Source organism: Condylura cristata, unplaced genomic scaffold (genome assembly GCF_000260355.1).
Source record: "Condylura cristata isolate star-nosed mole 26May11 unplaced genomic scaffold, ConCri1.0 scaffold00027, whole genome shotgun sequence".
NCBI classification, from domain to species: Eukaryota; Metazoa; Chordata; class Mammalia; order Eulipotyphla; family Talpidae; genus Condylura; species Condylura cristata.
The window spans coordinates 3280869-3295384 of record NW_004567128.1 but is presented as its reverse complement, the minus strand read 5'-3'; the positions used below and the strand labels follow the sequence as shown (position 1 = coordinate 3295384).

The 14516-nt window shown below is 50.2% G+C and overlaps 1 protein-coding gene across 1 annotated transcript; it reads right to left on the bottom strand.

Annotated features, from left to right (window-relative positions):
* Nucleotides 1-842: 842 nt before the first annotated feature.
* On the bottom strand, nucleotides 843-3997 carry TLR7 (toll-like receptor 7). The gene has a single exon (XM_004689851.2). It carries the CDS (start codon nucleotides 3986-3988, stop codon nucleotides 851-853), a length of 3138 nt encoding a protein of 1045 aa, XP_004689908.1. The 5' UTR covers nucleotides 3989-3997; the 3' UTR covers nucleotides 843-850.
* Between the last annotated feature and the right edge of the window lie 10519 nt (nucleotides 3998-14516).

Here is a 14516-nt window from a genome sequence, read left to right as displayed (position 1 = left end):
AGCAGTCCCATCATGGGGCGCCACTCTGTGACCTCCTCACCGCCGAGGCCCACCATCATCCCCAATACCATCGCATCGGGGATTAGGATTTCAGCATGTGCCACATACTCAGTCCATAGTGATATCAAAGCAGGTAAGTGACTGGCCACGGCAAACAGCACCCCTTCAGGGGGCAGCTTCCTGCCCCTCCTTCGCACCTGTGAGTGGACAGCCCATCAGCGCTCCTGGTGTCTCCCACTGCTTCCCCGTGGAGCCCAACGGCAGGCCCAAGCGAGTAGGGCAAGGGACGCCCGCGCAGCAGCCACCTGCCCGCCTGCCGGCGTCGCCACATCGTCTACACAGAGGGCTGCCTGGTGGTGCTAAAGCAACTGGTTGAGGAGTTAACAGCTTTTTTTTCAGTAATGAACTCTGCTTAATTTTGGATGCATGCACATGTTTATGTTACAGACACAGGTGCTGAGCATTTCTTACCCGACTTCTCTGCAAACTAGCACGTCTGAAGGGCCGGGGTGCAGTTCTCGGACCTGCCATCCCGTCGCCAGTTGGTTGTCATAATACAGGAAATCACAGCCCCACGCCTGTGCCTTGACGCCTTTTGCCCGACAGTATTTTGTGTGGGTGCAGAAGGGGCGCCATCAAGCGCAGCTAGAGGCAGAAGTAAGAAAGGGTACGTAACACTCTGCGCACCTCCCTTCTGGCACCTTCGTCATATACCTCGATGACTCTTCACTGACACAGGCGCTCCCAGGGCTTGGAGAATTTGAAGACTCTTGGTAAGACATTTATGAGAACATCTCAGCAGCCGCGCTCCTCCTTGACGAGTTGGGGAGTCACCGTTTGCAAAGAAGGGCTAGATTGTTTCTTTGAACAACTGACTGTACGTCACGTGGCTGTCTGTGGCCAAGGCATTTTTCAGACACTGCCAGAAGTACGGGTGGGCCTGCGGGTTTGTTGGCCACTCGAGGACAGAACTTCCACAGAGTCTCTTTCGGAGCTGGAGAAACTTGGACTTCTGACAAGGCTTCTCGAGGAAGATCAAGATAATGACGTCCACTTTTTCATCCATGAGCCTCTGATGGGACAAGTAGAATGCGATCTTAAAGTTCTGAGACCTGGCGTACTTGTCCGTCATTACAAACACCGTCTTTTTGCTAAGCTGTATGCTCTGGGTGAGGTTTTCCAGTACTGGCTGCCCTGGTAACCAGTCCCTTTCCTCGAGACATAGATTAAAATGTTTCTCCCTTGGGTCTTCCAGTTTGGCCACCAGTTCATCCAGAACCCACTCTGTCACCCACGGGTCTTTGGTGTCATACACAATGAAAGCATCATAGCACGAATCCAGTAATACCCGTTGGTAGCCCTTTATTTTGGCCTTACAAAAATGGTAACTGTACCACACATCCCAGAAGTAGAGGTGGTTGGCTGTCATCACCACCATCAGAAAGAGAGCTGCTGACATGGACAGTGAGAACAGAATCAAGTTAGTGAGATCTAACTCACAGGTGTACAGATCCAAAGAAACCACACTCTGGCCCCTGTGTGCGCCAGGACCTGCACAAGTCACATCCGTGGCCAAGTTAGGGATAGTCACCTCCGTATGGTTAACCCACCAGACAAACCACACGGCATCACAGGTGCACAGAAACCGATTATGATGCAAAAGCAACATCTCCAGATTGTTGAGGACACTTTCTGGAAAACTGGTCTTTTGGATAACCTGGATTTTATTTGAGCTGAGATCCAGATACCGCAACTGGAAAGCATCTTGCAGAAAATGTTTTGTTAGATATCTGATTTGATTTTTCCGAAGAATTAATTTCTTGAGGCTCATGGAACAGTTGGATAATCTCTCAGGGACAGTCTTCAGCTGGTTTTGACTGAGGTCCAAAGTTTCTAGATTCTTCAGATAGTGGAGTCTTCCCCAGTTGAAGGACTTGAGCCTGTTCTTGGCCAAGCAGAGAGTTGTTAGATTTGGAGGCATCCCATCAAAAACTCCAGGAGGCAAAAAGCTCAGGGAATTTTCAGAGATGTCTAGTTCCTCTAGTGTCAGCAGATTCTTGAAGAACCCTAAGTATCTACTATCACCATCTCTCCATAAGACATCCAGGTGATTTCCTCTGAACTCCAGAACACGAAGAGATTTGCTCTCCATGGTCCTGCTGGTGGATGTAGAGATGCCGTTGTTGTTCATCATCAGTTTCTTCAGAAACTTTAGGTTCTTGGTAAAGTTTAGCATGTGAGTAATTCCTTCTAACTGAAAATAGTGGCTGTTGCTACTTATATCTAGAACTTCCAGATTGTGTAGCTCCTCAAATGCTGTTGAGTAGAGTAAATCAAGCTTGTTATTGGAGAAGTCCAAATATTTCAACTGTGCTAAGGGCCGAAATTCACTGCCATTAAGAGCTTGGCCAATGCTATTTCCCGACAAGTTTAAGCATTTGAGGAAAGAAAGATGCTTAAAATCAGAGGATTTGATAAAAAATATATTATTTCTACTTAAATCCAAGGTTTTCCCGTACAGGTAACAGTCTCCATCGAGAGGTAAGAAAGAAGGAGTCTTTTGGGTTTTGTACCTGCAACTCCTTGCATACTCATCATACTTGAAATAATGTAGTGCTTCAAAGACCTGAACCCCACCACCTTCTACAGAAGTTCTGGTATTAGAGCAGAAGCCAGCTTCACTTGAATCTCCTGAAGGGGATATTTTGTTCATTGAAAGGTCAATGACTTTCAATGTTTTAAATTGGTTAAACAGGCTGAGATCAGCAATTTTGATAAAGTTAGTGCCGAGATCAAGAACTTCAAGATTGGAAAGATGCCTTAACGGGGAAAGGTTATGGCTGTTCAGGTCCTTAAAGACATACCCTTTGATCCGCAAAACTTTCAGATTTTTCAGTGAAGAAAACGCATCAGAGAGATTTATAGTTGAATGATAGACCTGAAGTTCATAATTGAAAGACAGATCCAAATGGACAAGGTTGTGAAGAAGATGCAGAAATTTGGCATCTCCGATTTCTTTGGCCAGGAAATTTTGGGATAGATCTAGTTCCTTCAGTTTTTTAAGGTTTTTAAACCAGTCTTGGGGCACATACTGGAGAGAGTTACTATGCAGACGTAATACTTGTAATTCCGTCAGTGCATCAAAGGCATTCCTGTGGATCTTTAGGGGAGAATTATCTTCACAGGGTGTGCAAGGGTATGGTGCGTTATAGCAACGAGGGCAGTTTCCACTTAAGTCAAGAAATTGCAGGTGGTTGAGGTTGCTAAAATCATCTTCTCGGATAGATGCAATAATGTTGTTGTAAAGATAGAGGTCAGTTAAAGTAGACGGCAAAACCTTGGGGACAAATGTGATATTGTTATCTTTTAGGGAGAGCACTTTTAACTGCCTCATATTTAGAAAAGCATCGTTGTCGATGAAATAGGAAACGTTACAAGGGTTGCGAAAGTAACAGTTTTGGCCCAGGTACAGTTGCTCTATGTTGACCAGTTCTGTGAGATTCTCTTTTGTGATCACAAAGATACTATTAGCCTCAAGGCTCAGCAACTGTAGGCTGGGAGGAAGACCCTGAGGTATTTCTAGAAGCTGGTTTCCATCCAGGTAAAGGGATTTTAAATAACTGAGTCCACTAAAGCTTTGAGGTTGAATCTGCAGCCTTCTGGTGCACACGTGGTCTTTTGGCCCCAAGCGAATAGGTACACAGTTGCATCTGAAGTCCACCTCCACCAGCTGGCCCAGCTTGTGGAAGGAGGCCGGAGAGATGCCCTGTATGTGGTTAATGGTGAGGGTGAGGTTGGTGGCGTTGGCGGGAATGCCTCCAGGGATTTCTGTCAAATGCTTGTCTGTGCAGTCCACAATCACCTGGGCCATTGCATCATCCTGTGTGACATCACAGGGCAGGGTTTTAGGAAACCATCGAGCCCCCAGGAGTCTGGAAATTAGGATCGCGTTTAAAAGGACAAGGAATTGTCTCTTCAGCGTCCACATTAGAAATGCCTGGAAGGATAAGAGAGAACAGATTGCCATTCCAAAATATACCGAGGCTCAAAATCGAAACAGCCTGCTTACTACAGTTTGAAATAAACATTTTGGGTATTGTTCTCAACTGTCTGAGCAGACCTCCCACCCCAGGGCTGTGTTTGCCAGTTACCGAGGGTCATAATGGCGTAGCTGTAGGTCACGCCTCTAGTGTTTTAGCTTTGAAGGTGGTAGAAGCAGCACCTTCCTGTCCACTGTGATTTAGAATGCCGCGGTAGAAGGGCCATCAGTTAGCTGCCCAGATCTGAAAGTTGGTGGCTGAAGGAACGTTCAGATGCACACTGGGTTAAGTCTCAGCACTGTGAAGCTATCCCCGAGTCACCGCAGCAGGAGTTCGATCCCAGCCAGGGAGCTGACCCGCAAGACAGAGCAGACCTCTCCTGACCGGCCCACTGCCGCCCCGTGCAGTGTATCTCAGGATCCACCAGTTCTGCTCCCCACTCTGTGTCTGGTGAGTCCTCTCAACTCCCACACTATGGCCTGTATCCCAGCTCTCCTATGCATAAATAAATAGAAGAAATCTTTTTTAAATGCAAATACATCCAGGAAGAATAACACACAAAGGCTTTAGTGCAATTTGCATTTGCTTGTTCTGGGACAAACGCCTTTTAGAAGAGACCCAGCCCCCACTTGCCAGACTACAGCATCACCCAGCATTCCTAGCTGACTCGCTCAGTGCTCCCCTGCCCCTGTCTGTGCGCTGCCACCCTTTAAGCTAGCTTTTCTCTTGAACTGTTTCTGGAAATCATCCCCAGGATGGCTTGGGGATGAATATTCTCCCTACATGTTGTTTTTCCATGATATAAACTGTGCAAGAGAGAGAAGAGTCAGGGAACCGGCCGGTTTCTTGACCTCATCCTTGAACCGCTGTTTTCAGTCGACGCGGTCTCACTTGGGATTTTTCCACGGCTAATTGAGCAAGCAGGACACTTACGGGAATGAGGGGGGACTGCAGACAGTCACGTCGAGACTGTAACAGAAACCAAGGCTCTCCCAGGCAAGTTGGAACATACGAAAGCCCACCCCGAATGGTGATTCTTGGGCATAGGAGGGAGCCCTGGGGAAGACCTTGAAAGAGCGAATGGAAGCAAGAAGAGCTTTGCTAGTCACATGTTCGCTTGAACTGGCGCCACCTTAGAGGCTGGTTTAAAGGTGGGCCAGCTCCCGCGTTTTCGGAGCCCCCCAGTGCCTACTGCTGAACCCTGAGGCCAGGGTGGAGTGACCCGGCAGTGTCTCTGCAAGCGGCGTCTAGCGCAGGTCATGCCTTTGTCCTTCCAGTTGACTAAATCAACCAGTTACATTGCTGCATCAGAAGCCAAGTGCCCGCTTCCCTTGAAGTCCCCGAAGGAGACATAGAAGGGCCAGTTGCCTCTCGGTTTGCTTCTCCTCTAGCACAGGGTGTTTCGGAAGGGCGTCAAGAGCTTCTCGGCGCCACTTTCACGCCCAAACTTCGCGGCAGCTGGAGCCGTTGCCTTCTTTCCCTCTCCTCCCACCCCTCTGCTTTGTTGAGTCCCGACTTGGCGCGCCCCGGTTCCCACGGTGTGAATACCCCCACGTGCCAAGTTTGACCTACCTGTACGATGTCAGCAGGGGCTGGGCCGGTGCTGCAGGCCGGTCCGGAGCCCGCCGGCGGGAACCCCGAGCAGTGTGACTGTCAGCCTCTGCACGTGCGCACCTACGCGTTCGAGGCAAGGCTGGCCAGAAGGTCTTTGTTCTGCCCACTTTCTAACCGTCCTGCACCTGTCCACTTTCCCTTTGTCTGCTCCCACCTCCGCACACCGGCTGGCCCCTGGGTCTCACCTAGCCCGTGCAAACAGACCCAGACCGCTCTCTCTGAGACTCGCCCTGTCCAACCCATGCATCAAACAGCTCGAGCATGGCCTTCATAAGCATGTGACACAGCAAGTGGGCGACTTCCCGTTAACTCTGAATGAGACCCAGTCTTCAGCACTGCGTACACATGGCGTGTTCTGACTCCAGCTAGCCTCTCTGCCCTTGAACCATTTTTCCCCTCTCCCACCGCACACCAGACATCTGGCCTGCTTTCCGTTCTGCATTTGGTGCTGGCTGTTACCTCTTCCTGAAATGGTCTTTCTCCACCTCTTGCCACACCAGCTCATTCTCATCTCTTAGGTTATTGTCATCACCTTGAATCTTGGTATCTATTTCAGTGGAACATCCTCGAAGAAATCTTCTCTGACCAACTTATCTAAATATTCTTCACTGTGATAATGATGTACTATTGTCCTTGCGTGTCCTTGTATAAGACAATGCCTGGCACTCAATTTGCGCTCCATTATCTTTGCTACATACACGAATGAAAGAATCAATGAATGCATGAATAAATAATGAACTAAAGCAAAGGAGCTAAAAGAAAGTTCTCCCTGGAGTAGCTGCCTTTGGTAGCCTCCCAAACTTCCAGGGCTCCTATTCTGTCTCTTCTCTTTGCCCCAGGATTTTTTTTGGGAGGAAACGTTTCAGAGTTCTGCTTTTATAATGCCCACTTCAAAGCCACATGCTCTTGACAGGCAAGCACCGCACTCAGGAGAAGACCCCTGCCAGAGATTGACAGGCACAAAAACAATAGTATGGACACCCCAGGGACACAGAACCCCAGGACCAAAACAATGTCTCTGAACTTCTGTCCCCTTGGGTGTGAACCCCAGTTCAGGCAGCACAGAGATCATTTATCTCTCCGGGCACAGCCAGGAAGGGTGCCCTTGTCCTAGGCTCGGTAGTTGAGCCCTAGCCCCAGAGACCCTTGCACGTTCTGCCAATCCAGATGCCCCTTGGTGCTCCATGCCAGCTGCACGGGAAGCCTGGAACTGGAGCCAGATACTGGTTTGTCTTCCGAGATCCATGCCAAAGGGAGGGTGGACTGTGAGGAGGCCGTGGGCTCGGCCCAGCAGGTGGGGGTCTAAAAGGACTTAGTGAGGCAAGTCTCTCGAGGGGTTCCTGCAAGAGAAGAAATACCTCTGGGCTGCCAAGCTGACAAGGTGTTCTTGGGAATATGACTTTAAAGTATCAAGTGTCCCTTTATTCCAAGAGGAATTTCCTTAAGCATGGGAATTTCTGCTCTCAAATCACTGGGAATTACCTGCTTCAGACTGAGGCTGGGACCTTTGCTTCGGCTAATGTTATGTTATGAATGTAGAAGTTTATTCAGTATGAAGCGAGGCCCATGTCCTTTGAAATCATGATCCATAGTGTTTGGTTGGCTTCCATTTGAGACAATGATTGAGTAAGACAGGTGTCTTTAGTAATGAAACATAGCCAATTACACGTGCAAACACACTGGGTAAATCCAGATGCTCAATTATCGAGTTAATTAGGGCAAAAATGGGATGCTTGGTTTTACATGCAAATCTTGGCAAATCACCTCTTTTTGTTAAGGTGGGAAATGTAGGGCTACATGGAGGTGCCACCGGCCTGTCATTGGTGGTTTGGTTTGGTTTTATCGAAGTTACATTTATTGGGTAATGCTGATCTACGTCGCAGTGTATGTGTTCGGAGTATAAGCTTACAGGTCTACGATTGTCTGTTACCACCAGCCAAGCCTCAGTAATCCTCCCCTGGCCCCCTGCTTCGCTTGCACCCCACCCCAACCCCTTCTGGTAGTCTTAATCAGAGTCTGGTGTGCTCTTCCACCTCCTGTTTTCACCTTCCTCTGCTACATAACTCCCCTTGAGCTCCAATGCCTCAAATCTGTGGTCAGTTTTCGAGGCTTGTTTGGTTTCTCTATCCCCCCCCCCCATAAGTGACAACACTCTGTATTTATCTTCCTCTTTCTGACTTACTTTTCTGAGCATCGTCCCTTCCAGTTCTATCCATATTGTTGCAAAGGTGTGAGTTCATCTTTTTCACCACTGAGTAGTATTCCATTATGTACATAGACCATATCTTGATGTACTCATCTGTTTGAGGACATGTGGACTGTTTCTATAATGGCTGCCTTTTGTCATGTGTGCCAGATGTTATCTATTACGTCACTCCACCCTGCCTATGAACGTGAAAGGATGTCTAAGTGTTCCCTTTTCATGGATGAGGAAGCAGAGATCAGATAGGCCATTTAGACCAATCATCTTCAAGTTCTCATGTCCAGTTACCACAAAGGTACTCAGCCTAATGTGCATTTGCATCTTGCTTAATTTCCTTTAAAGTTCAAGGATTCTTGGCATGGCAGTGTTTTCCTATTCTGCTATTTAGAGCTTTTATAAGAAAACATTCCAAATATTACAAAGAAATTTATTATTTGAGTGGGATCACCTTCAGGGGAAAAAACGAAGTTCGCCCATTGCTCAGCAATGCTATGTTAGATTAATTTATGAATTTATAAGTTAAAGGCATGCTGAGATTTATCTTCATAAAAAAGAAGTATATGCTCATGTAGTCATTCAACAAACACTCTTAGAAATCTACTTTATGCAAGGCACTGTGTTAACAATGCAGGGTCCTGCCCAACTGGGAACCCAGTGTCCTGGAGACATCTCAGAAGCCGGGTAGTTCTCCTAAGCACAGGGCTCTCTGCTGTTAGGGAAATCCAGGACAGGAAGAAGTAGCAGATGTGGCACGAAGACTAGAGACAATGCTGCCTGCCCTCCCCTCAAGAACAAGCTTGGCTGAACCCTCCAAAGTGGTGCCACACCCCCGTGCATGCATCATTTCTGTGGCAGGGTACAAGCCTGTATTCAGAACCGAAGTCACCAGATTTTAGATCCATATTCGACTCCCACCAGAGAGGATGTCTATGGTCGTAGCACTATGATGACTAATGGGAACAAACATTACCAAGCTGTTTCAAACCTCGTGCGCTGCAGATCATTTGTTTTTAAACTGGCCCTCTGCCAGTTCAGAAAAGGTTTTTAACTGAAGTAACATTGGTCTATGACATTAGACGGTGTCGCTGCGTCACCGGTCTTCGCCAACACCTGTGTGCACTGCAGGTCAGCTGCTGGAAGTCTGACTCCCTCCTTCACCCTACAGTCCGCACATCCCCGCTCCCTCCCCTTCCGGTGTTGTTATCTTCAAGACTTTGCAATCTTGGAACAGACATGCGGATATCATTGTGAGGATGCGCAGAACAGATGGCGAGAGTGAGGCAAGTTAGGGAAGAGACCAGCGTCGCTGGACGTCATGTGTGTGTTTATTCTGGGCTGAGTGTCCATCCAGTGAATTGAGAGTCAGATCAGGATTCAGCCCTCTGGCTGGGCCTCACAAACCCGGACTCCTGTTCTCAGAGCTTGGCTTGAGATCAGCTCCCTCGTGGCAGTTGCGGTGCGGGTATCCAGTGCTCTGACCTTTGCCTGCCCCTTGGAGCTTATCTGCAGGCCCTGACCTCAGCTGGCAGTCTTCCGAGTCCCCCCGAAAGAGCCTCCTGCTGCTGTCAGTGCCAAGTAGCCTAAGAAAAGCTTTTAGCCACTCTGAATCTCCCCAGGCTTCAGGAGAGGACAGAAATTCCCAGCAGGTGGGCCCATCTTTATGTCCTAGTAAACATTCTCTCCAGGTAAAACTGTTCTAGCTGTGTGTTTAGCGCTATGAAATAATGCAGATGGCCAGGACTAGATGACAGTCCACCCATGTGGGGGAGAAAGGTTCAAGCTGGGAAGCCACCAGTGGTAGAATCCCAGACTCCCCTTTAAAGAGGACTTGGAAGAGCAATAGGTCTTGACGTGAAAAGCTGGTGAAATACACTGTTATGTTATATAGCATAAAACGAATTTTTATTTTTTTACAGATTTATTTCTTTACACATACAGAGCTGGGGTGTAGGCCAGTGGTGTGGGGGTGGGAGGCTTCACCAGGGACAGAGTGGGGAGCAGAACAGGCCTACTGACAAAGTACACTGCTGAGGGGAGCAGTGGATGAGACGGGAGGTCTGCCACGCCATGTGGGTCACCCCCCGGGGCTGGAATTGAACTCGAACTGAAACGGCTGCAGATAGCTCATAGTGCTGAGACTTAACCCGTTGTGCCACCAGGGAGGCCCCAAACATAAAATGAATTTTTAAAGCAACATCACAGTGGATGTAGCAGATGACGCTTTATGGTGGATGAATACATGTGTGCACACTATTTGGTCTGGTTTGCAAAGACTCCATGGAAGAACACATTGGCTGTGTTTTAACAGTGCTGCCTGCTTGGCCGGCGTAAGAAGGGGCCCATCACTGAGTAGAAAGAAGGACTTGTAATTTTATGTTACCTCCTTTTCTACTTGGAGTGTTTTGCAAAGGACACATATTAGTCTTGTTAAAACAAAGTAGGGCTGCAAAAGTAGATGACTGGATTAGAAAGATGTGGTACATATATACAATGGAATATTACTCAGCAACCAAAAAAGAGAAACACATGTCTTTTGCAGCAACTTGGATGGAGCTGGAAAAGATCATGCTTCGTGAGATAAGCCAGAAAGAGAAAGAAAAATACCGGATGGTTTCACTCATAGCAGGAGTATCATGGACCAGGCGAGAAAATAACAAAAATAATGAACAACCATATACCAGAGACATTCTGTGGGGGTGGAGTGGGGAATGGGATCAAAAACGGGGGAGGGGGGGAAGGGAGGGAAATGCACGGGACTATGGTGGTGGCACAGGGGTGATTTGGTGATGGGAAACCTGTGGGGATGACAATCGAGATGGGAAAAAAAATGTGCAAAATGATGTAAAAATAAACTTTGTAATAAAAAAAATAAAAAAAACAAAAACAAAGTAGGGCTGTCCTGGTGGTGCAGGGGTTAAGTCTCAGCACTCTGAGGCTCTCCCCAGCCACTGAGGCCTGAGTTAGACCCCCCTAGTCAGGGGGTGACCCACAGGGCACAGCAGACCTCTCCTGTCTCCCCACTGCTCCCCTCAGCAGTGTACTTCATGGATCTGCCTGTTCTGCTCCCCGCTCTGTCTCTGGTGGATCCTCTCACCCCCCACACCTCTGGCCTGCACCCTAGTTCTTGTGTGCATAAACAAAATAAATAAAAATCTGACAATCAAGGACTAATTCTTATTAAAAATACAGACGTCATAAAACCTCATAACAAAGGGGAAAATTGTGAAAAATGACAACTTGAGCAAATATTTACTGATGTCTGCTTTGTGCCAAGTCCCTGCTGCTAGGTGAAGGTCACATCAGTGGACCAAACAGAAAAGTCTTTCTGGTACTTCTTATTTCTCCAAATGAGAAACTAAAACACAGATAGCTGTAATAAATTAAATTATGTCGGAGTCAAGAATTGGAGCTGGGGCTCACAATTGGGTGGTTTGGGTGGGTACCTTTGAGCAAAGGTCTCTGGGAAGGGAGGTTGTCCTTGTCCTGCAGGGGCGAAGGGGGAGCAGCCGGGCAGGGAGGAGCGTGACACAAAGCCGCCTTGGTGGGAATATGCTGGACCGTTCACGACAGTGGCAACGAGGCCAGTCGCGCTGGGGCAGAGGGGTAGAAGCAGCCAGAGAGGAAGGGAGAGAGAGCCCGGCCCTGCAAGCTCAGCGCCGGCGCAGTCCAAGGGTGGCGGCTTTCCCCTTGGAGTGGAACGTGAGTTGTGGGCCTTAGAGCCACATGGCCTAAGTGGACACCGATGCCGGGGAGACTCCGCCTTTCTGCAGCTGGCCGGGGAGCATATTGGGAGGGGCTGTGAGAAGCCAGGGCGGGGGCACGCAGCGGCCGGAGCCCACCACAGCAGTTTAAGCCAAAGCCCAGCTGGCAGAGATGGCGCTGGTAAGAACTTGCCAGAGACTGGGTGTATTTTGAAGGTGAAGCCAAATAAAGGTTCTTGGAAGATGGCGAGAACATACTTCAGGCTGTGAGAGCAGAAATACCCTGAAAGCATTAAGAGCAGTGATGGGGGTAGTAGGAAAGAAAGGGGAGAGCTCGGTGGTGACCCCGGGGGGCAGCAGACCAGGGTGCTGGCAGAGCGGTGGGCCTGAGCGAGGGCTTCCAAATGGCATCCTTAGTGTGAGTCCGCGCATGCGTGCACTTAAAACATCCTTGCCTCCCACCCTCCTCTGAACCTGGGCAGGCTTTTGTGAGTGGTTTGATGGCGAACAGTAAAGGACGTGATGGAGGACTTCCAAAGCGACGACAGAAGGGGGCCGGCTAGCCGCCTCGCCCAGTACTGTCTGTCTCCAGCTGTCTGTCTGTCTCTCCACTTCCTTTGGAGTCCTTGAAACAAGTGTGGCCACACCACAGCTGCCATGCTGGGGAGACCACACTGCAGGAAGACACAACCCCACCTGCTCCGCCCCACAGCTGCTCAGTGTCCCAGCCCAGGCCCCAGGCCCCAGGCCGGAGAGATGAGTCCCCTGCGCCCCTCCAGGAGCTGACTGTGACTGTTGCCAGATCTGCTCCATTTTGAAACAAAAACTCCCCTAGACCAAACACTGGGAATACATGGAATTAAACTCCAGCCACCTGGGCGCTCCCTGGTGGTGCAACATGTTGGAGCGCAGCATTGAGGGCGAGCCGAGGCTGCTCAGTGCGAGTTGGATCCCAGACCAGGGAGTGACCCCCAGGGCGCTGCAGACCTCTCCTGACCCGCCCGCTGCTCCTCTCGGCCTGTTCTGCCCCCTCTCTGTCTCTGTCGAGTCCTCTCATCGCCCCTGCACCTCTCGCCTGTGCCCCAGTTCTGTATGCATGAATGGATGAATATTTAAAAAAAACTAAACTCCAGCCACCTTCCCCTTCCTCCCCCCCCGCCCTTCCTGGAGTAACAGGAAGCCCTGCCTGCATTCTTGGCAACTTAGACACTTGTGTTCCACCCTGATAAAACTCTGTGCTGCCCTGCGGGGCTGATGTCAATCATTTGGGTGCTAAGCTGAGAGCTGCCTCCCTGGGGGCCACCTGTGAGATAAAGGCCTCTGTGCAGAAATAGGTTCCAAGTTGGGTTTTCTGGGCACAAGAAAAGACCTGATTTGGCCACTTCCTCCACTTCGGGGGTGTGAGGGCCAGCGCCCCCTCACTGCGCAGGCAGCCCCGGCCAGCCCTATGCCAGCTGTGAGGGCTGGGGCTGACCCGGGCACGTGGTGGCCGGTACGGAGGCACGGGCAAGGTGAGGGGTGGACGGATGGCCAGCGTGGGCCCTTGCCAGCAGCTGCAATGTGCTGTGAACGAGGAAGCAGAGGTGGCCCCTCAGGAGGCCTAGAGGGGCACTGGAGAGGTGACGCCCTGCAGGCCGTGAGGAGCCCCGCGGAAAGGCAGTTTCGGCGGGGTGCGTTTGCCCCTTCCAGTCTTCAACCTCTGTTCTCCGCGCGGTGCTTAAACGTAATTACTCTTGGCTAACTGGTTAACAAGGAAGTTTGTCTGAGATGACACCAACTGAGGCCTCTGAACATGGCGGCGTGCTCGGTTCAGAGGGGCTTGCTTGGCCTCTCCCTCCACGCAGCCCCCAGGCAGCTAGAGGGAGGGCAGCGTCCGTCCGGGCACCCCGTTGGGCTAGCCCGAATCAGGGTTCAACAGTCCTTATGCTCAGTCGCTCCTCCGACTCATTTTCAAGATCAGGGCTGAAAAAAGTGTCAGGGTGCACACTGGGGGCGAGGGGTTCGGGGCCTGGCGGGAGCCGCTGCAGGCCGGCCAGGGCCACTGCGGGGAATGAGAAGGGGCCGCGGCGGGGCCAGGAGTGCGCAAGCAAGTGCTGGGCACGCCTGCTCTTGGTTCCTGGCCTCTCGCCCGCTGGTCTGCCACTGCCCGGGCTACTGCGGCGCCTCCCGGGGCCAAGCAAGCCCTGGACGAAGGAAGTGGCCCGAGTGTTACTTGTTTGATTGACTGAGCCTCCACTAGAAATCCCCCTTAGGCACTTACAACCAAATATCCCTGCTTGCAAGTTTTGAAGTACTTTTAATTATAGACTAATCTCTGTGAAGTGTAAACACCCTGTCAACGCCTCATCAAACAGCCCAAAATAGTTAAGTACAGGCCTACAACCCGGTTGCTCTAAAAAAAAAAAAAGACACCTTTTGTCATTTCTTCCTGTTGTCTTAGCCCAAAGACTTGGTTTTCAAGACGAGCTCAGGCAGCCTACAGTGACCAGGAGCCAAGAGCTACCGCGCGCCACGCAAGCGGCAGAGAGCGGACATTAGAGCTTATCTGACCCGAACGGCCACTCCCTGTGTTCTGTAGCCACAGTCCACACACTCTCTGGCAGGACAGGGAATGAGCATCTCGCGTCTGCAGGCTGCCTGGGTCTCCAGCACGGTTCAGCCCTTCACATACGGTACGGTGATCGTGCAAAAGTCATGATAAATATGGCGACTGATACACAAAACTCTTTGTGGACACCAGAATTAATCTAACTTTCGTGCATCCAGAGTAGAGTAGCATCCTTCCTTTCACTTTTCCAATCATTTAAAAAAATATGAAAAACAGGCGCCCTTCCTGGCGGCACAGGGGTTCAGCCTCAGCACTATGAAGTGGTCACCAGCCACGGCAGCATGAGCCTGACCCCCGGCCAGCGGACCCCTCCTGTCTCCCCGCTGCTCCCTCAGCGGTGGGTTTCAGTC